General features: G+C 43.6%; 1 protein-coding gene across 3 annotated transcripts in view; it reads right to left on the minus strand.

Annotated features, from left to right (window-relative positions):
• si:ch211-51h4.2 overlaps positions 1-21,291 on the minus strand; it is a 113,880-nt gene that overhangs the window by 62,459 nt on the left and 30,130 nt on the right. For 2 of the 3 annotated variants that reach the window (XM_046300757.1, XM_046300755.1), the window contains one exon: positions 11,762-11,827. The exons of the other annotated variant lie outside the window; for it this stretch is intronic. In XM_046300757.1, the coding sequence (XP_046156713.1) occupies positions 11,762-11,827 (66 nt within the window). The remainder of the gene's footprint in view (positions 1-11,761; positions 11,828-21,291) is intronic. 3 annotated transcript variants of the gene reach the window in all.

Consider the following 21,291-nt stretch of genomic DNA (forward strand, 5'->3'; position numbering starts at 1 on the left):
TTTTCCTCATCAATCTACACATAATATGAAGATGGCGCCAGAGGGGATGGCTGCCGTCTTATCGGCTCTAAACCAACCAGGCAATTTTGTTTGTTTTTTCGCATTGTTCGTAACTTGTTTTGTACATAGTGTTGCTGCTACCATCTCTTATGACCGAAAAGAGCTTCTGCGATTACTCACCTCAGATTAGACAAAGTGTTTTTCTTCAATGAGTCAGACGGGACGGAGGTACTACAGACACCCGTCCAGGCACAGATCCCCGGAATTCGCTGGAGAAGGAAACGGAGATTTCGTGGCAAAAGATCAGAGTGCCTTGTGAGGATTAGGCAACGAGTAGCTAACCTGCCTTTGCCTTCCATCCTGTTAGCTAATGTTCAATCACTGGAAGAAAAAAATGGGACGAACTGAAAGCACGTATGTCCTACCAACGGGACATTAAAAACTGTAATTTGGGGCGGCAGCGTAGCCTAGTGGTTAGAGCGTTGGACTAGTAACCGGAAGGCTGCAAGTTCAAAACCCCCGAGCTGACAAGGTACAAATCTGCCGTTCTGCCCCTGAACAGGCAATTAACCCACTGTTCCTAGGCTGTCATTGAAAATAAGAATTTGTTCTTAGCTGACTTGCCTAGTTAAATAAAGGTACAAAAAATAAAATATATATAAATATTTATGTTTCATCGAGTCATGGCTGACAGACGACATTAAGAACATACAGCTTGCGAGTTATACACTCTATCGGCAGGATAGAACAGCAGCCTCTGGTAAGACACTGAATGGGGGCCTATGCATATATGTAAACAACAGCTGGTGCACGATATCTACGGAAGTCTCAAGGTTTTGCTTGCCTGTGGTAGAGTATCTCGATAAGCTAGAGAGTTTTCATCTGTATTTTTCGTAGCTGTCTACATATCACCACAGGCCGATGCTAGCACTAAAACCTTACTCAATGAGCTGTATACCACCATAAGCAAACAGGAAACGCTCATTCAGAGGCGGCGCTCCTAGTGGCCGGGGACTTTAATGCAGGGAAACTGAAATCCGTTTTACCAAATTTCCACCAGCATGTTAAATGTGCAACCAGAGGGGGAAAAAAAATCACCTGTACTCCACACACAGAGTACAAAGCTCTCCCTCGCCCTCCATTTGGCAAATCGGACCATAATTCTATCCTCCTGATTCCTGCTTACAAGCTCAAATTTAAGCAGGAAGCACCAGTGACTCGGTCAATAAAAAAGTGGTCAGATGAAGCAGATGCTAAGCTACAGGACTGTTGTGCTAGAACAGACTTGAATATGTTCAGGGATTCCTCCGATGACATTGAGGAGTACACTACATCAGTCACTGGCTTCATCAATAAGTGCATTGATGACGTCCTCCCCACAGTGACTGTACGTACAGTGGGGAGAACAAGTATTTGATACACTGCCGATTTTGCAGGGTTTCCTACTTACAAAGCATGTAGAGGTCTGTAATTCTTATCATAGGTACACTGCACCTGTTTGAACTCGTTACCTGTATAAAGGACACCTGTCCACACACTCAATCAAACAGACTCCAACCTCTCCACAATGGCTAAGACCAGAGGGCTGTGTAAGGACATTAGGGATACAATTGCAGACCTGCACAAGGCTGGGATGGGCTGCAGGACAATAGGCAAGCAGCTTGGTGAGAAGGCAACAACTGTTGGCGCAATTATTAGACAATGGAAGAAGTTCAAGATGACGGTCAATCACCCTCGGTCTGGGGCTCCATGCAAGATCTCACCTCGTGGGGCATCAATGATCATGAGGAAGGTGAGGGATCAGCCCAGAACTACATGGCAGCACCTGGTCAATGACCTGAAGAGAGCTGGGACCACAGTCTCAAAGAAAACCATTATTAACACACTACGCCGTCATTGGGGCGGCAGGGTAGCCTAGTGGTTAGAGCGTTGGATTAGTAACGGAAGGTTGCAAATTCAAACCCCCGAGCCAACAAGGTACAAATCTGTCATTCTGCCCCTGAACAGGCAGTTAACCCACTGTTCCTAGGCCGTTATTGAAAATAAGAATTTGTTCTTAACTGACTTGCCTGGTTAAATAAAGCTAAAATAAAAAAATAAAAAAAATTGATTAAAATCCTGCAGCGCACGCAAGGCTCCCTGCTCAAGCCAGCGCATGTCCAGGCCCGTCTGAAGGTTGCAAATGACCATCTGGATAATCCAGAGGAGGAATGGGAGAAGGTCATGTGGTCTGATGAGACAAAAATAGAGCTTTTTGGTCTAAACTCCACTCGCCATGGAGTTTGGAGGAAGAAGAAGGATGAGTACAACTCCAAGAAAACCATCCTAACCGTGAAGCATGGAGGTGGAAACATCATTCTTTGGGGATTCTTTTCTGCAAAGGGGACAGGACAACTGCACCGTATTGAGGGGAGGATGGATGGGGCCATGTATCGCGAGATCTTGGCCAACAACCTCCTTCCCTCAGTAAGAGCATTGAAGATGGGTCATGGCTGGGTCTTCCAGCATGACAACAACCCTAAACACACAGCCAGGGCAACTAAGGAGTGGTTCCATAAGAAGCATCTCAAGGTCCTGGAGTGGCCTAGCCAGTCTCCAGACCTGAACCCAATAGAAAATCTTTGGACGGAGCTGGAAGTCCGTATTGCCCAGCGACAGTCCCGAAACCTGAAGGATCTGGAGAAGGTCTGTATGGAGGAGTGGGCCAAAATCCCTGCTGCAGTGTGTGCAAACCTGGTCAAGAACTACAGGAAACTGTCACGCCTTGGTCATTGTATTTTGTGTTTTTGTTATATGTTTGAGTAGGCCAGGGTGTGACATGGGTTTATATGTTGTTTTCGTATTGGGGTTTGTAGTATTTGGGATCGCGGCTATTAGGGGTGTTGTATAGGCTTGGCTGCCTGAGGCGATTCTCAATCAGAGTCAGGTGATCCTCGTTGTCTCTGATTGGGAACCGTATTTAGGGAGCCATAGTTTCGCTTTGTATTTCGTGGGTGTTTGTTCCTGTCTCTGTGTTGTAGTCACCAGATAGGCTGTAATTAGTTTCACGTTCCGTTCTGTTGTTTTTGTATTTAGTATTCAGTTATTTCATGTACCGCGATTCATTTCATTAAAGTCATGAGTAACCAACACGCTGCATTTCGGTCCGACTCTCTTCTTTCAACAGACGAATGCCGTTACAGAAACGTATGATCTCTGTAATTGCAAACAAAGGTTTCTGTACCAAACATTAAGTTCTGCTTTTATGATATATCAAATACTTATGTCATGCAATAAAATTCAAATTAATTACTTAAAAATCATGCAATGTGATTTTCTGGATTTTTTAAAATTCTGTTTCTCACAGTTGAAGTGTACCTATGATAAAAATTACAGACCTCTACATGCTTTGTATGTAGGAAAACCTGCAAAATCGGTAGTGGATCTTTATACTTGTTCTCCCCACTGTACATACCCCAACCAGAAGCCATGGATTACAGGCAATATCCGCACTGAGCTAAAGGGTAGACCTTTCAAGGTAGCCGCTTTCAAGGTTATAAGAAATCCTGCTATGCCCTAAGACGAACCATCAAACCATCAAACAAAGTGTCAATACAGGACTAAGATCGAATCGCACTACAATGGCTCCGACGCTCATCAGATGTGGCAGGGCTTGCAAACTATTACAGACTACAAAGGGAAGCACAGCAGAGAGCTGCCCAGTGACACAAGCCTACCAGACGATCTACATAACCTCTATGCTCACTTCGAGGCAAGTAACACTGAAACATACATGAGAGCATCAGCTGTTCCGGCCGACTGTGTGATCACACTGTCTGCAGCCGATGTGAGTAAGACCTTTAAACAGGTCAACATTCCCAAGGCCGCAGGGCCAGACAGATTACCAGAACGTGTACTCCAAGCATACGCTGACCAACTGGCAAGTGTCTTCACTGACATTTTCAACCTCTCCTTGTCTGAGTCTGTAATACCAACATGTCTCAAGCAGACAACCATAGTCCCTGTGCCCAAGAACACTGAAGTAATCTGCTTAAATGACTACCGACCCGTGGCACTCACGTCTGTAGTAGAGGTCGACTGGCAGGGTAGCCTAGTGGTTAGAGCGATGGACTAGTTCAAATTCCCGAGCTGACAAGGTACAAATCTGTCGTTCTGCCCCTGAACAGGCAGTTAACCCACTGTTCCTAGGCCGCCATTGAAAATAAGAATTTGTTCTTACATGACTTGCCTAATTAAATAAAGGTTAAAAAAATAAATAATAATAATAATTGTAATAATGACAATTACAACAATACTGAATGAACACTTTTATTTTAACTTAATATAATACATCAATAAAATCAATTTAGCCTCAAATTAATAATGAAACATGTTCAATTTGGTTTATATAATGCAAAAACAAAGTGTTGGAGAAGAAAGTAAAAGTGCAATATGTGCCATGTAAAAAAGCTAACGTTTAAGTTCTTGCTCAGAAAATGAGAACATATGAAAGCTGGTGGTTCCTTTTAACATGAGTCTTCAATATTCCCAGGTAAGAAGTTTTAGGTAGTTATTATAAGAATATTTCTCTCTATACCATTTTGTATTTCATATACCTTTGACTATTGGATGTTCTGATAGACACTTTAGTATTTCCAGTGTAACAGTATTATAGCTTACGTCCCTCTCCTCGCCCCTACCTGGGCTCGAAACAGGAATACATAGAATACAACAGGAATACAACAGTCAACCTCGACACATTGTTAGGGGAACAACTACTTCAAGGTTTCAGAGCGAGTTACGTCACCGATTGAAACGCTATTAGCGCGCACCCCGCTAACTAGCTAGCCATTTCACATCGGTTACACCAGCCTAATCCCGGGAGTTGATAGGCTTGAAGTCATAAACAGCAAACGCACGAAAGTGCTGTTTGAATGAATGCTTACGAGCCTGCTGCTGCCTACCACCGCTCAGTCAGACTGCTCTATCAAATATCAAATCATAGACTTAATTATAACATAATAACACACAGAAATATGAGCCTTATGTCATTAATATGGTCAAATCCGGAAACTATAATTTAGAAAACAAATAGTTTATTCTTTCAGTGAAATACAGAACCGTTACGTATTTTATCTAACGGGTGGCATCCATAAGTCTAAATATTCCTGTTACATTGCACAACCTTCAATGTTATGTCATAATTACGTAAAATACTGGCAAATTAGTTCGCAACAAGTCAGGCGGGCAAAACTGTTGCATACTGTATACCCTGACTCTGCGTGCAATTAACACAAGAGAAGTGACACAATTTCCCTAGTTTAATATTGCCTGCTAACCTGGATTTCTTTTAACTAAATATACAGGTTTAAAAAAATATACCTCTGTGTATTGATTTTACGAAAGGCATTGATGTTTATGGTTAGGTACATTTGTGCAACGTTTGTGCTATTTTCACAAATGCGCTTTTGTTAAGTCATCCCCCGTATGGCGAAGTTGGTATTCACACAGTTTGCAACGAGCCAGACGGCCCAAACTGCTGCATATAGCCTGACTCTGTTGCACAGAATGCAAGAGAAGTGACACAATTTCCCTAGTAAATTAAAATAAATTCATGTTAGCAGGCAATATTAACTAAATATGCAGGTTTAAAAATATATACTTGTGCATTGATTTTAAGAAAGGTGTTGATGTTTATGGTTAGGTACACATTGGTGCAATGACAGTGCTTTTTTCGCGAATGCGTTTGTTAAATAACCATTTGGCGAAATATGATAAATATGATTCAATGATAAATTAACAAGCATGCATCGATTTTATGCAACGCAGGACAAGCTAGATAAACTAGTAATATCATCAACCATGTGTAGTTAACTAGTGATTATGTTAAGATTGATTGTTTTTTATATGATACGTCTAATGCCAGCTAGCACCTTACAGTGCCTTGTGAAAGTATTCGGCCCCCTTGAACTTTGCGACCTTTTGCCACATTTCAGGCTTCAAACATAAAGATATAAAACTGTATTTTTTTGTGAAGAATCAACAACAAGTGGGACACAATCATGAAGTGGAACAACATTTATTGGATATTTCAAACTTTTTTAACAACTGAAAAATTGCACGTGCAAAATTATTCAGCCCCCTTAAGTTAATACTTTGTCTACTACACCTGTTGTATTCGGCACATGTGACAACTACAAATTGATTTGATTTGTTTTGATAATACCCCATAATGACAAAGCAAAAATGTTTTTTTTAGCTATTTTTGCAAATGTAAAAAAATAAACTGAAAAATCACATACATAAGTATTCAGACCCTTCACTCAGTACTTTGTTGAAGAACCTTTGGCAGCGATTACAGCCTTGAGTCTTCGTTGGTATGACGCTACAAGCTTGGCACACATCTTCAAACATCTGCTGTGTGAGCAGCTAACCGATCGCTGCAGCTGTACATAGTCTATCGGTAAATAGCCCACCCAATTGTACCTACCTCATCCCCATACTATTTATATTTATTTACTTTTCTGCTCTTTTGCACACCAATATCTCTACCTGTACATGACCATCTGATCATTTATCACTCCAGTGTTAATCTGCAAAATTGTAATTATTCGCCTACCTCCTCATGCCTTTTGCACACAATGTATATAGACTCTCTTTTTTTCTACTGTGTTATTGACTTGTTAATTGTTTACTCCATGTAACTCTGTGTTGTCTGTTCACACTGCTATGCTTTATCTTGGCCAGGTCGCAGTTGCAAATGAGAGCTTGTTCTCAACTAGCCTACCTGGTTAAATAAAGGTGAAATAAAAACAATTTTAAAAAACACCTGTATTTGGAGAGTTTCTCCCATTCTTCTCTGCAGATCCTCTCAAGCTCTGTCAGTTTGGATGTGGAGCGTTGCTTTACAGCTATTTTCAGGTCTCTCCAGAGATGTTTGATCGAGTTCAAGTCCGCGCTCTGGCTGGGCCACTCAAGGACATTCAGAGACTTGTCCTGAAACCACTCCTCCGTTTTCTTAGCTGTGTGCTTAGGGTCGTTGTCCTGTTGGAATGTGAAACTTTGCCCCAGTCTGAGGTCCTGAGCCCTCTGGAGCAGGTTTTCATCAAGGATTTATCTGTACTTGCACCGTTCTTCTTTGCCTCAATCCTGACTAATTTCCCAGTCCATGCCGCTGAAAAACATTCCCACAGCATGATGCTGCCACCACCATGCTTCACCGTAGGGAAGGTGCCAGGTTTCCTCCAGATGCGACGCTTAGCATTCAGGACAACAAGAATCTTGTTTCTCATGGTCTGAGAGTCTTGAGGTGCCTTTTGGCAAACACCAGGCGGGCTATCATGTGCCTTTTACTGAGCAGTGGCTGCCGTCTGGCCACCCTGCCATAAAGGCCTGATTGGTGGAGTGCTGCAGAAATGGTTGTCCTTCTGGAAGGTTGTCCTTCTGGAAGGTTGTCCTTCTGGAAGGTTCTCCAATCTTCACAGAGGAACTCTGGAGCTCTGTCAGAGTGACCATTGGGTTCTTGGTCACTTCCCTGACCAAGGCCCTTCTTGCTCAGTTTGGCCGGGTGGCTAGCTCTAGGAAGAGTCTTGATGGTTCCAAATTTCTTCCATTTAAGAATGATGGAGGCCACTGTGTTTTTGGGGACCTTCAATGCTGCAGAAATGTTTTGGTACCATTCCCCAGATCCTGTCTCGGAACTCTACGGACAATTCCTTCAACCTCATGGCTTGGTTTTTGCTCTGACATGCACTGTCAACTGTAGGACCTTATATAGACAGGTGTGTGCCCTTCCAAATTATGTCCAATCAATTGCATTTTCCACAGATGAACTTTAATCAAGTTGTATAAGCATCTCAAGAATGATCAACGGAAACAGGATGCACCTGACATCCATTTCGTGTCTCATAGCAAAGGGTCTGAATACTTATGTAAATAAGGTATTTCAGGTTTTTAATTAATTTAACCTTTATTTAACAAGGCAAGTCGGTTAAGAACAAATTCTTATTTACAATGACGGCCCACCCCAGCCAAGCCCTAACCCAGACAACGCTGGGCCAATTGTGCGCCACCCTATGGGACTCCCAATCACGGCCGGTTGTGATACAGCCTGGAATCGGACCAGGATCTGTCGTGACGCTTTTAGCACTGAGATGCAGTGCCTTAGACCGCTGAGCCACTAAAACTTCTAAAAAACAGTTTTCGCTTTGTCATTATGGGGTATTGTGTGTAGATTGCTGAGGATTTTTAAAAAATGTAATCAATTTTAGAATAAGGCTATAACATAACAAAATGTGGAAAAAAATCAAGGGGTCTGAATACTTTCCAAAGACACTGTAGGCTGTGTGGGGAGAGTGACAGTGTGAAATAATAGCATCCACAGGCCAGATGGGAGTATTGACAGTGTGGATTTGTCTATAACATCCTTATTTCTGCACGCTTGAGCTGACACCACACCAGAGTAGCATGATAGGGCATACAGCCATAAGGGAAACAAGAACCATTCTTAAAACCTGGACTCTGAATCACTGAATTGCTCACTACAAGCTCACTGGAAAAGAAACTGAATTGCTCACTACAAGCTCACTGGAAAAGAAACTGAATTGCTCACTACAAGCTCACTGGAAAAGAAACTGAATTGCTCACTACAAGCTCACTGGAAAAGAAACTGAATTGCTCACTACAAGCTCACTGGAAAAGAAACATCTAAGGCTGGCTTTGCTGGCTTTTACTAACTAATGAGAAATATAGCAGGAAGCTAAATAAGAAGATAATGAACTCACCTCTTTTAAATCACTATACTATACATTTTTGCATCACAGAAAAACAATAAATAGCTCTCAGGAATAACTCTGAATAGCTTTACAACAGTAACATCCCCCATTAGTGTTACTGACTTACTACTCTTGGGCAGTTTGGCTATTCAAATCCATGCCCTTTCAGACTAAACAGAGGCAGGAGGATATATGTTAGTATGATAATAAAGTGAGGCTAGATGTCTGTGTAGATTCATCAGCCTGCCATCCCAGGGCCCCTCTTCACAAAGCACTTTTCAAATGAAATACTCTAGCAGGCCACACCAAGAGGAGAGGAGGAGATAGCAGTAAGCAGTAAGCAATAACACAGCTCAAAGCGTTTAGGGATAATTTTCCCAGATAAATAAACAGATTAATTATTCATATCCGAGGAACTTTAAAGTGCTTTCATGGTTTGGTTGCTTGGTAGATAAATGGATCCTTTCAGCCTGATAACAGAGTATTATTTCTTGTTGTGGAATTTGTCTCTAGTGTATGTTTTCAGAGGAAAGCTAGAGGAAGTGCTTTAATTAAAATGAAAAAGCTCTGTACTCCGAGCTCCACCTAACTCAAGGGCAAAAGGAACATCAGAGCAACTTTTAAGAGGTAAAAGGCAAGTTTGGGAGATCAAATCCTGTGGTGATTTTAGATAGCCTTGGTGATTTACCTCACACTCTTTCACATAACAGGTTAAGATATTTTCGAATAAAAAATATAAACATCCAAACAAACAACTCATCAAACCTGGGAATACAGTGTCTGAAAGTCTATACATAGAACTAACTATCCTTTTCCTCAAACATTATCACCATTTCCCATCAGAGGCCCAACAGAACTGGCAAAAGAGATTGAGATATGCAATTATCTCAAGGACAGACCCAGCAGAAATGACAGAAACTAGCACCAGGTTGCAATTAGTGGCACTTTTTTATTGAATTAAGATACCGTATGCTGTTCTTGGAGAGGCTACCAGAGTCTGCTTATTCAATTTTCCTGTTTATGTGTGGAGCTAGTGTTGAATACTGATGGCCACTTCAACATGGAACCTGACAGATACTGACTTGAATTTTACCAGTTACTTATTGAAAGGGCACCTTTGATTCCATTTCTAAGATGTTGGAGAAAAAGAAGCACCTATTTTATATGTTGTCATATGAATAGATTAAAGAAATACAATTTATTTTTCATGAATATATGACAATGTGAATCTTGATATGTGTAGTGAGAAAAACAAAAATAATGTATTCTCTATATGAAAAAGATTTCTCAGATATTGTATAAAGTATTATTTCTGTTTTGTTCTTCTTGTAAAACCGGTGTTTATACTGAAAAAGAGACCCTGCCTTTGGGCAAGATATAATGAGTGCATTTCTAAGTTGTGGTGTTTCAAGTTGTGCGAAAATACATTTTTATCGTACAGACAGAGGCCGTAATCCTTTCAGTTACGACAGTAGTTACTGGAGAAATCTCAAATATGAGTTAAAAGTAAAACATTTAGAGTAATGATAAAAGGGAATGAATTATTCAAAGCAAAGCTTTCTAAAGACTAAGACTTTAAAGAGAAACAGTCTTACAAAATTACAGAAACATGAGGAGCGATATTCACAAGGACCTACTGCCCGAATCCAATAAATATATAAATAAAATACAAAAAGCCACAATGTTTTATGTTCGTGTTTAAACATCATGGTGTAGTCTTAATTAAGACTTAAGACTTACTATTAAAAAACATTGTGTTCTAATTTGCTTGAGGTGTGCAGCTACATACACACTGAGTGTACAAAACATTAGGAACACATGCTCTTTCCATGACAGATTGACCAGGTGAATCCAGGTGAAAGCTATGATCCATTATTGATGTCACCTGTTAAATCCACTTCAATCAGTGTAGATGAAGGGGAGAAGACAAGTTAAAGAAGGATTTTTAAGACTAGAGACAATTGAGACACGGAGTGTGTATGTATACCATTCAGAGGGTGAACAGGTTTGACTGTGTCAAGAACTGCAAAGCTGCTGGGTTTTTCACGCTCAACAGTTTCCTGTGTGTATCAAGAATGGTCCACCACCCAAAGGACATCCAGCCAACTTGACACAAGTGTGGGAAGCATTGAAGTCAACACGGGCCAGCATCCCTGTCGAACGCTTCGACACCTTGTAGAGTCCATGCCCCGACAAATATAGGCTGTTCTGAGGGCAAAAGGGGGTGCAACTCAATATTATATCCTAATGTTTTATACACTCAGTATATAACGCTTAATGTATTAATGGGGAATGAAGCATTCCAGGGACCGACCAGGACCAACCCTGCTTAGCTTCAGCAGCATGCCACCCTGCATCCCTCTGCTGGCTTTCTGCTGAAGCTAAGCAGGGTTGGTCCTGGTCGGTCCCTGGAATGCTGCTGGAAGTGGTGTTGGAGGGCCAGTAGGAGGCACTCTTTCCTCTGGTTAAAAAAAAATATATATCCCAATTCCCCATGGCAGTGATTGGGGACGTTGTACTGTGTAGGGTGATGTTAAATGAGTGTCCTGACTTTCTGTTATTCACTTATTGTAAGAGAATGGGTGTTAACCCCAGTGTAATGGCTAAATTCCCAATCAATTTACCTGGGAAATGATGTAGTGACAGCCATTACGATATTCTCAAAATAGTCTAGTGTTATGACAGCACAACTCAAGCTAAGTGTTATGTTTGAAGGCTGCCAATTGCACTGCCAATAAGATAAAGAAGACCTTGTTAGCCAAATGGTCTAGCTTTACTGATATGGCCCTAATCCTAAAATTTGAACCCTAATTTGCCCCAGTTAATCACTCATCCGGCCTATTGAAGTCATAATTGGCAAAGACAATGAGAAGTACTTACACCTCAAAAGGGGTAAAGAGTAAACAGTAGAACATGGAAACTACTCACACACTATAATGAAACAATATATTGACCATTATGATATATGTCTGTCACTGCCCTTGTGTTTTTTGTCACTGCAGACTTACCTCACATGTAGAAGAGCGGCGTAGGCCTCACTGCCAGCTAGGACATAGCTGATCCCAATAGACACACTGAGAACAGAGAGGGGACTTGTTATTTATAAGCCCTCACTTCATCAAACTAATTAGTGTCTGTTTCATTCAAGTGTGCAGTGACGAGTTACCGGTACTCAAACTGACATCAAGCAGGAAATCTGTTCTGTGCACAGTGCCTTCAACAGACTGAGGTAAAGTTACCACAAGACAAGTACTTTGGACTTCAAATAAGTGACAGAAAGACAAGCTCATATCTTATAGATATCTTACAGTTTTCTTTTTTACAACGGAAACAACGGTATCATCTTTGAGGGTGTGATATGTGAACATTGTGTTTTGAAAGGCTTCAGGCCACAAAATCGAATCATGGAGCAGGAAAAAACATCAAATTAAGAAGAAGACATTTTGATTTGTGACATACAGTAGGCAGAGTGAGGATGATAAAGGATGATGAAGAATGAGCTAGTTGATGATGAAGGAGAATGAGATACTGTATAGATAATGTAGATGCTGGGTGGGAAGAGGGAATTGACTTAACAATGCTGTCTATCATCCCAAGGCCACCGTCAGCAGGCAGCACTATGCAGCAGCAGTGTTGAGGTGTAGTGATGGTTGTTTTAGGAGCAGGCAGGCGGAGGGGGGGAAAGAGGGGTCACACAGCTGAGCATTGATCGACTACTAAGCCCCTTGAACACAATGAAGGGGGTATCGATTGAGAAGGCGTTAGTGAGAGCTGTCTAAATGCTGATAACAAGGCCCATTCCATCAACAGAGTGGGGGCCAGTCCAGAGTAATAAACCAAACATTACACTGAAGATCACTGGCGACAGTTTGGTTAGCGCTCGTGTCCGGTGGCGTGATTCTCATTGACAAAAAAACATCTGAAAGGGAGCAGTGGTTCATGTACTGTATTTATTCTTTAACCAGGCAAAATAAAAAGGCACATATGCTTTGGTATCAAGGACTGAAAGGCCAGAATATTACGGTATAAACTCAATGACACAAGATAAATCAATAAAATGGAAAATAACAAGGTTTTTGAAGCTTTAAGGCATACTACCTACCACATAGGTCCAATGTTCTGAATGGTATATTGATCAGAACAAAATAATCTCATTATGCACATCCAGCGTTATAAATAATGCCAACTACAAAATGAAGTCAGCTGATTAATGCTCATTTCCTCATTTGTGCAGAATATATTTGACTGGACGGGCCATTATTTTGAGGAGAAAAATAAGAAGTGTTCGTTAGGAAAGACATGACATTTCACCTATAAATAACAGGCGGCTCCCCGCCAGTCTAGAGGGCACGGGATGGATTAAAAATCCACTTAGTGTTCTGATCCTACAAGGTCAAGTCTTCCCCTTAGTCACAGACAGCAGAGGAAAGGGAGAGAAAGAGAGAGAGAGAGACCAGCGATAACGCACTCCAGTGCCTCGCCTTCATTAACCTTTTTGTCTTTATTAAAAGATCTTCATCAGCCCAGCGGGCTGGCCACTGGTGACATTTTAGGAGTTTCCATGTTAACTCCCGAGAAGCTGCAGGGTCCCAGCAGGTGTGTCCTTCCTTCCCCTGAGGCTGTCTAGGGCTGTCTCTGTCATGTTTTGTCATTTATTATCTTGTCTTGTCCCTGTGCTTCCCATTCTATTCGTTTCCCTCTGCTGGTCTTATTAGGTTCTTTCCCTCTTTCTATCCCTCTCTCTCCCCCTCCCTCTCTCACTCTCTCGCTCTCTCTTCTCTCTATCGTTCCGTTCCTGCTCCCAGCTGTTCCTATTCCCCTAATCAATCATTTAGTCTTCCCACACCTGTTCCCGATCCTTTCCCCTGATTAGAGTCCCTATTTCTTCCTTTGTGTTCCGTTCCTGTCCTGTCGGTTCCTTGTCTAGAATTCACCGTGCTGTGTTTGTGTATCGCCCTGTCGTGTCGTGTTTTCCTCAGATGCTGCGTGGTGAGCAGGTGTCTGAGTCTGTCTGGTTCAAGTGCCTTCCCGAGGCAACCTGCTGTTCACCTGCTGTTCAAGATCGAGTCTCCAGTTTGTCCTCGTCATTTCGAGTGAAAGTTGTGTTTTTTGTTTGTATTTACTTTACTGGATTAAAGACTCTGTTTTCGCCAAGTCGCTTTTGGGTCCTCTTTCACCTGCATGACAGAAGGAACCGACCAAGGAATGGACCCAGCGACTTCAGACGCTCGTTACACTGCTGTCGAGATCCAAGGAGCCATGCTCGGCAGACACGAGCAGGAATTGTCTGCTGCTCGCCATGCCGTGGAGAACCTGGCCGCTCAGGTTTCCGACCTCTCTGGACAGTTCCAGAGTCTACGTCTCGTGCCACCTGTTACTTCCTGGCCTGCCGAGTCTCCAGAACCTAGGGTTAATAACCCACCTTGCTACTCCGGGCAGCCCACTGAGTGCCGCTCCTTTCTCACGCAGTGTGAGATTGTGTTCTCTCTCCAACCCAACACATACTCTAGAGAGAGCTCGGGTTGCTTACGTCATTTCACTCCTTACTGGCCGGGCTCGAGAATGGGGCACAGCTATCTGGGAGGCAAGGGCTGATTGCTCTAACAAGTTCCAGAACTTTAAAGAGGAGATGATTCGGGTTTTTGACCGTTCAGTTTTTGGTAGGGAGGCTTCTAGGGCCCTGGCTTCCTTATGCCAAGGTGAACGGTCCATAACGGATTATTCTATTGAGTTTCGCACTCTTGCTGCCTCTAGTGAGTGGAACGAGCCGGCGCTGCTCGCTCGTTTTCTGGAGGGACTCCACGCAGTGGTTAAGGATGAGATTCTCTCCCGGGAGGTTCCTTCAGATGTGGACTCTTTGATTGCTCTCGCCATCCGCATTGAACGACGGGTAGATCTTCGTCACCGGGCTCGTGGAAGAGAGCTCGCATCAACGGTGTTTCCCTGCTCCGCATCGCAACCATCTCCCTCCTCTGGCTCAGAGTCTGAGCCCATGCAGCTGGGAGGGATTCGCATCTCGACTAAGGAGAGGGAACGGAGGATCACCAACCGCCTGTGCCTCTATTGCGGAGTTGCTGGACATTTTGTTAATTCATGTCCAGTAAAAGCCAGAGCTCATCTGTAAGCGGAGGGCTACAGGTGAGCGCAACTACTCAAGTCTCTCCATCAAGATCCTGTACTACTTTGTCGGTCCATCTACGCTGGACCGGTTCGGGTGCTACATGTAGTGCCTTGATAGACTCTGGGGCTGAGGGTTGTTTCATGGACGAAGCATGGGTTCGGAAACATGACATTCCTTTCAGAGAGTTAGAGAAGCCTACGCCCATGTTCGCCTTAGATGGTAGTCATCTTCCCAGTATCAGATTTGAGACACTACCTTTAACCCTCACAGTATCTGGTAACCACAGTGAGACTATTTCTTTTTTGATTTTTCGTTCACCGTTTACACCGGTTGTTTTGGGTCATCCCTGGCTAGTATGTCATAATCCTTCTATTAATTGGTCTAGTAATTCTATCCTATCCTGGAACGTTTCTTGTCATGTGAAGTGTTTAATGTCTGCCATCCCTCCCGTTTCTTCTGTCCCTACTTCTCAGGAGGAACCTGGCGATTTGACAGGAGTGCCGGAGGAATATCATGATCTGCGCACGGTCTTCAGTCGGTCCCGAGCCAACTCCCTTCCTCCTCACCGGTCGTATGATTGTAGTATTGATCTCCTTCCGGGGACCACTCCTCCTCGGGGTAGACTATACTCTCTGTCGGCTCCCGAACGTAAGGCTCTCGAGGATTATTTGTCTGTGTCTCTTGACGCCGGTACCATAGTGCCTTCTTCCTCTCCGGCCGGGGCGGGGTTCTTTTTGTTAAGAAGAAGGACGGTACTCTGCGCCCCTGCGTGGATTATCGAGGGCTGAATGACATAACGGTTAAGAATCGTTATCCGCTTCCCCTTATGTCATCAGCCTTCGAGATTCTGCAGGGAGCCAGGTGCTTTACTAAGTTGGACCTTCGTAACGCTTACCATCTCGTGCGCATCAGAGAGGGGGACGAGTGGAAAACGGCGTTTAACACTCCGTTAGGGCATTTTGAGTACCGGGTTCTGCCGTTTGGTCTCGCCAATGCGCCAGCTGTTTTTCAGGCATTAGTTAATGATGTTCTGAGAGACATGCTGAACATCTTTGTTTTTGTCTATCTTGACGATATCCTGATTTTTTCTCCGTCACTCGAGATTCATGTTCAGCACGTTCGACGTGTTCTACAGCGCCTTTAGAGAATTGTCTCTACGTAAAGTCTGAGAAGTGCTCTTTTCATGTCTCCTCCGTTACTTTTCTCGGTTCCGTTATTTCCGCTGAAGGCATTCAGATGGATTCCGCTAAGGTCCAAGCTGTCAGTGATTGGCCCGTTCCAAGGTCACGTGTCGAGTTGCAGCGCTTTTTAGGTTTCGCTAATTTCTATCGGCGTTTCATTCGTAATTTCGGTCAAGTTGCTGCCCCTCTCACAGCTCTTACTTCTGTCAAGACGTGTTTTAAGTGGTCCGGTTCCGCCCAGGGAGCTTTTGATCTTCTAAAAGAACGTTTTACGTCCGCTCCTATCCTCGTTACTCCTGACGTCACTAGACAATTCATTGTCGAGGTTGACTCTTCAGAGGTAGGCGTGGGAGCCATTCTATCCCAGCGCTTCCAGTCTGACGATAAGGTTCATCCTTGCGCTTATTTTTCTCATCGCCTGTCGCCATCTGAGCGCAACTATGATGTGGGTAACCGTGAACTGCTCGCCATCCGCTTAGCCCTAGGCGAATGGCGACAGTGGTTGGAGGGGGCGACCGTTCCTTTTGTCGTTTGGACAGACCATAAGAACCTCCTTCTGTAGCTCAGTTGGTAGAGCATGGTGCTTGTAACGCCAGGGTAGTGGGTTCGATCCCCGGGACCACCCATACGTAGAATGTATGCACACATGACTGTAAGTCGCTTTGGATAAAAGCGTCTGCTAAATGGCATATATTATTGAGTACATCCGTTCTGCCAAACGACTTAATGCCCGTCAAGCTCGTTGGGCGTTGTTTTTCGCTCGTTTCGAGTTTGTGATTTCTTACCGTCCGGGTAGCAAGAACACCAAGCCTGATGCCTTATCCCGTCTGTTTAGTTCTTCTGTGGCTTCTACTGATCCCGAGGGGATTCTTCCTTATGGGCGTGTTGTCGGGTTAACAGTCTGGGGAATTGAAAGACAGGTTAAGCAAGCACTCACGCACACTGCGTCGCCGCGCTTGTCCTAGTAACCTCCTTTTCGTTCCTGTTTCCACTCGTCTGGCTGTTCTTCAGTGGGCTCACTCTGCCAAGTTAGCTGGTCATCCCGGTGTTCGAGGCACTCTTGCGTCTATTCGCCAGCGCTTTTGGTGGCCGACTCAGGAGCGTGACACGCGCCGTTTCGTGGCTGCTTGTTCGGACTGCGCGCAGACTAAGTCGGGTAACTCTCCTCCTGCCGGTCGTCTCAGACCGCTCCCCATTCCTTCTCGACCATGGTCTCACATCGCCCTAGACTTCATTACCGGTCTGCCTTTGTCTGCGGGGAAGACTGTGATTCTTACGGTTGTCGATAGGTTCTCTAAGGCGGCACATTTCATTCCCCTCGCTAAACTTCCTTCCGCTAAGGAGACGGCACAAATCATTATCGAGAATGTATTCAGAATTCATGGCCTCCCGTTAGACGCCGTTTCAGACAGAGGCCCGCAATTCACGTCACAGTTTTGGAGGGAGTTCTGTCGTTTGATTGGTGCGTCCGTCAGTCTCTCTTCCGGGTTTCATCCCCAGTCTAACGGTCAAGCAGAGAGGGCCAATCAGACGATTGGTCGCATACTACGCAGCCTTTCTTTCAGAAACCCTGCGTCTTGGGCAGAACAGCTTCCCTGGGCAGAATACGCTCACAATTCGCTTCCTTCGTCTGCCACCGGGTTATCTCCGTTTCAGAGTAGTCTGGGTTACCAGCCTCCTCTGTTCTCATCCCAGCTTGCCGAGTCCAGCGTTCCCTCCGCTCAAGCGTTTGTCCAACGTTGTGAGCGCACCTGGAGGAGGGTGAGGTCTGCACTTTGCCGTTACAGGGCACAGACTGTGAGAGCCGCCAATAAACGCAGGATTAAGAGTCCAAGGTATTGTTGCGGCCAGAGAGTGTGGCTTTCCACTCGCAACCTTCCTCTTACGACAGCTTCTCGTAAGTTGACTCCGCGGTTCATTGGTCCGTTCCGTGTCTCCCAGGTCGTCAATCCTGTCGCTGTGCGACTGCTTCTTCCGCGACATCTTCGTCGCGTCCATCCTGTCTTCCATGTCTCCTGTGTCAAGCCCTTTCTTCGCACCCCCGTTCGTCTTCCCTCCCCCTCCCGTCCTTGTCGAGAGCGCACCTATTTACAAGGTACATAAGATCATGGACATGCGTTCTCGGGGACGGGGTCACCAATACTTAGTGGATTGGGAGGGTTACGGTCCTGAGGAGAGGAGTTGGGTTCCGTCTCGGGACGTGCTGGACCGTTCACTCATTGATGATTTCCTCCGTTGCCGCCAGGATTCCTCCTCGAGTGCGCCAGGAGGCGCTCGGTGAGTGGGGGGTACTGTCATGTTTTGTCATTTATTATCTTGTCTTGTCCCTGTGCTTCCCATTCTATTCGTTTCCCTCTGCTGGTCTTATTAGGTTCTTTCCCTCTTTCTATCCCTCTCTCTCCCCCTCCCTCTCTCACTCTCTCGCTCTCTCTTCTCTCTATCGTTCCGTTCCTGCTCCCAGCTGTTCCTATTCCCCTAATCAATCATTTAGTCTTCCCACACCTGTTCCCGATCCTTTCCCCTGATTAGAGTCCCTATTTCTTCCTTTGTGTTCCGTTCCTGTCCTGTCGGTTCCTTGTCTAGAATTCACCGTGCTGTGTTTGTGTATCGCCCTGTCGTGTCGTGTTTTCCTCAGATGCTGCGTGGTGAGCAGGTGTCTGAGTCTGTCTGGTTCAAGTGCCTTCCCGAGGCAACCTGCTGTTCACCTGCTGTTCAAGATCGAGTCTCCAGTTTGTCCTCGTCATTTCGAGTGAAAGTTGTGTTTTTTGTTTGTATTTACTTTACTGGATTAAAGACTCTGTTTTCGCCAAGTCGCTTTTGGGTCCTCTTTCACCTGCATGACAGTCTCTAGGTCTTCCTTAAAACATTAGTACAGTGGCTACTCATTTAAAAGTTGCGTCATATAGCGTGCAATATATTTCAATATAACAGAATAGCATGTTTTGAGTTGAATTTATCTGTGCTTAGCAGCTGAGGCTTCTTTGAGTGCACCATCAACTTGTTAATTTATCAGATATCACTTGCGTATTGTTAGGTTCTAAATATCAAAGTAAGAAACCGAAGGACACTATGAAAGCTTAAACCAAGTTTATTCCTCACAAAGGATGGAAACAGCTGAACAGACAAAGACATGGTTCCACCAAAGGTGGTATATATACCCCAATTTGGGGTGGAATCTCCTCCTTCTCTTGAAACACGACCTTCTCCCTTAATTTGACCTGACCTCGACCCCCTTCATCGCTAATCCACGGCTCTCTCCCCTTATCAGTTCCTGCCACATGTAATTGTTTTACCTACACTCAGTACAACCAAGCTTAATTGCACTGATCATATACATTCATTCTACAGATAACCATTAACTTCAGGTGCAGACCCTCTAGACCCTAGCACTCAATATTTCAATAGGATACCTGATAATTAACACTACCATATCCGGACAGAATGTAAACGCTATACATTCCCCTCTCTCCCTCAACGAATAAGTATATTTTAAATTCTCAGAAACAAATAGTATATTCAGTGTGACGCTCCTGAATTTGTCAACCGTCTCAGTGCTTCTCCTTCCAATAGGGCGCTTCCCCTTCAATTCCCAATTAAATAGCTCGCATCAGCTGCGCAAAAGTGGGGTTTGTGATGGTAGTGCAAATGAGGATTTTCAACCCTCAGGTCCGAAGATTCTTTACTCTTTGTTTTGTTTTGTTGTATTTAAAAGTCTTGTCTCAAGTTTAACCAGGATCAGATCAACTCATTGCTTCCTTTGGACTACACATCTTAGTTGGTCTCCGCTGGTTCTTCATGGCCTTTCTACTCTGTTGGCGGATTGGATTGTCTGACTTACTGACTGACTACAACGTTTTTTGCATACATTATTTGATTTGTTTTGGTGTGATAATATCGTGATGATTTATGTGATCATTTGTAGTTGATGACATATTGAGATTTGATACTCTTTATGGTTGTGTGGTAAAAGAGTTTGATATTTTGATTGTATGAAAAGAGACTGGGTTTACGCTACACTTGTATGAACGGACAAACATTGCGTGACTAAGGTCACTTGAGTTCCCTGAACTCCTTTACCGGGCTGGACTCTTTTAGGCCCAAGGTACAGGACTTTTCTGGAGGAACCAGAGATCATTATTTGTTATATTATTATTATGTGTGTGTGATAATTTATGTTGCTAATACAACCCAAGCAAAATAACACATTTGTTTTGAAGTTATGTCCAATGTTTTAAGGGTTTATGAAAAGTGTATTTCCATACTGACTTTTACATGAGTCTTTTTTTATTGGTGTAGACTTGACGGACCAGACGTCACTCATTCCCTCCCAAACCAAAAGGAGAAATCAATATTTTCTCTGGTAGGCACGATCTACCTGACACCCGTTGTTACATCAGTCAACACATATATTTTAAGAATATAATGGAATATAACAGAATGTTTTTGATTCTCTTACAATTAAAACATTACAGTGAAACACCAGTTATATTAAGTAATAGGCTACAGTCCAGTTACAGATTCTTCTGACAAATTAGAAACAAAAAAATATGTGTCTTTTTCCGGGTGTGCAGGTGGGACAAAGGAAGAGCAATTCTTACACTATTGTTCTAAATGTAATCATCCTCTTCATCATTCAGTTCCTTCAAGTGCACAATTATCAGTTTCTATCTGGTTTCTATCACCTATTCATCAATTAATGTCATTCATTCAATGAGGAGAGAGACACATTAGCGCCTGGGTACCAACCCTTTACACATTCACATTTTGACAGTTGGAATTTCATGACTTTTCTATGACTTCTCCATGACTCTTAACTAAATTTCCATGACCAACAATTGGCGCTTACGTTTTATGTACATATAAAACTGTAAGTGTAATATGGTATCGACAGTGGGAGGCTGTTCTCTGATCCCTTGTACCATCTCCTGTCGTTGTGCAAGGCACTTAACCCCCCGACAAAGTAAAATACCTGTTAGGCAATTGTATAAAACACGTGTGGCCAAACCTCAGTCTGGAGAGCTACTGCTGTCTGCTGACAAGTATTTTTCTCCGCTCATACAGGATTCATAAAGGCTTAGTGTACTAATTTGGTGGATTTTTCTTTGATATATCAGGCGGTGATTCAGCACCCCTACTTCCCGTGGCTATGCGAACATATTGAGTTGCAATGTCCCATAGATTGGAAACCCAAATCGACTGGAAGTATCTATACTGAAAACAAATAAACGCAACATTC

This window comes from Oncorhynchus gorbuscha, linkage group LG15 (genome assembly GCF_021184085.1).
Source record: "Oncorhynchus gorbuscha isolate QuinsamMale2020 ecotype Even-year linkage group LG15, OgorEven_v1.0, whole genome shotgun sequence".
NCBI lineage: Eukaryota > Metazoa > Chordata > Actinopteri > Salmoniformes > Salmonidae > Oncorhynchus > Oncorhynchus gorbuscha.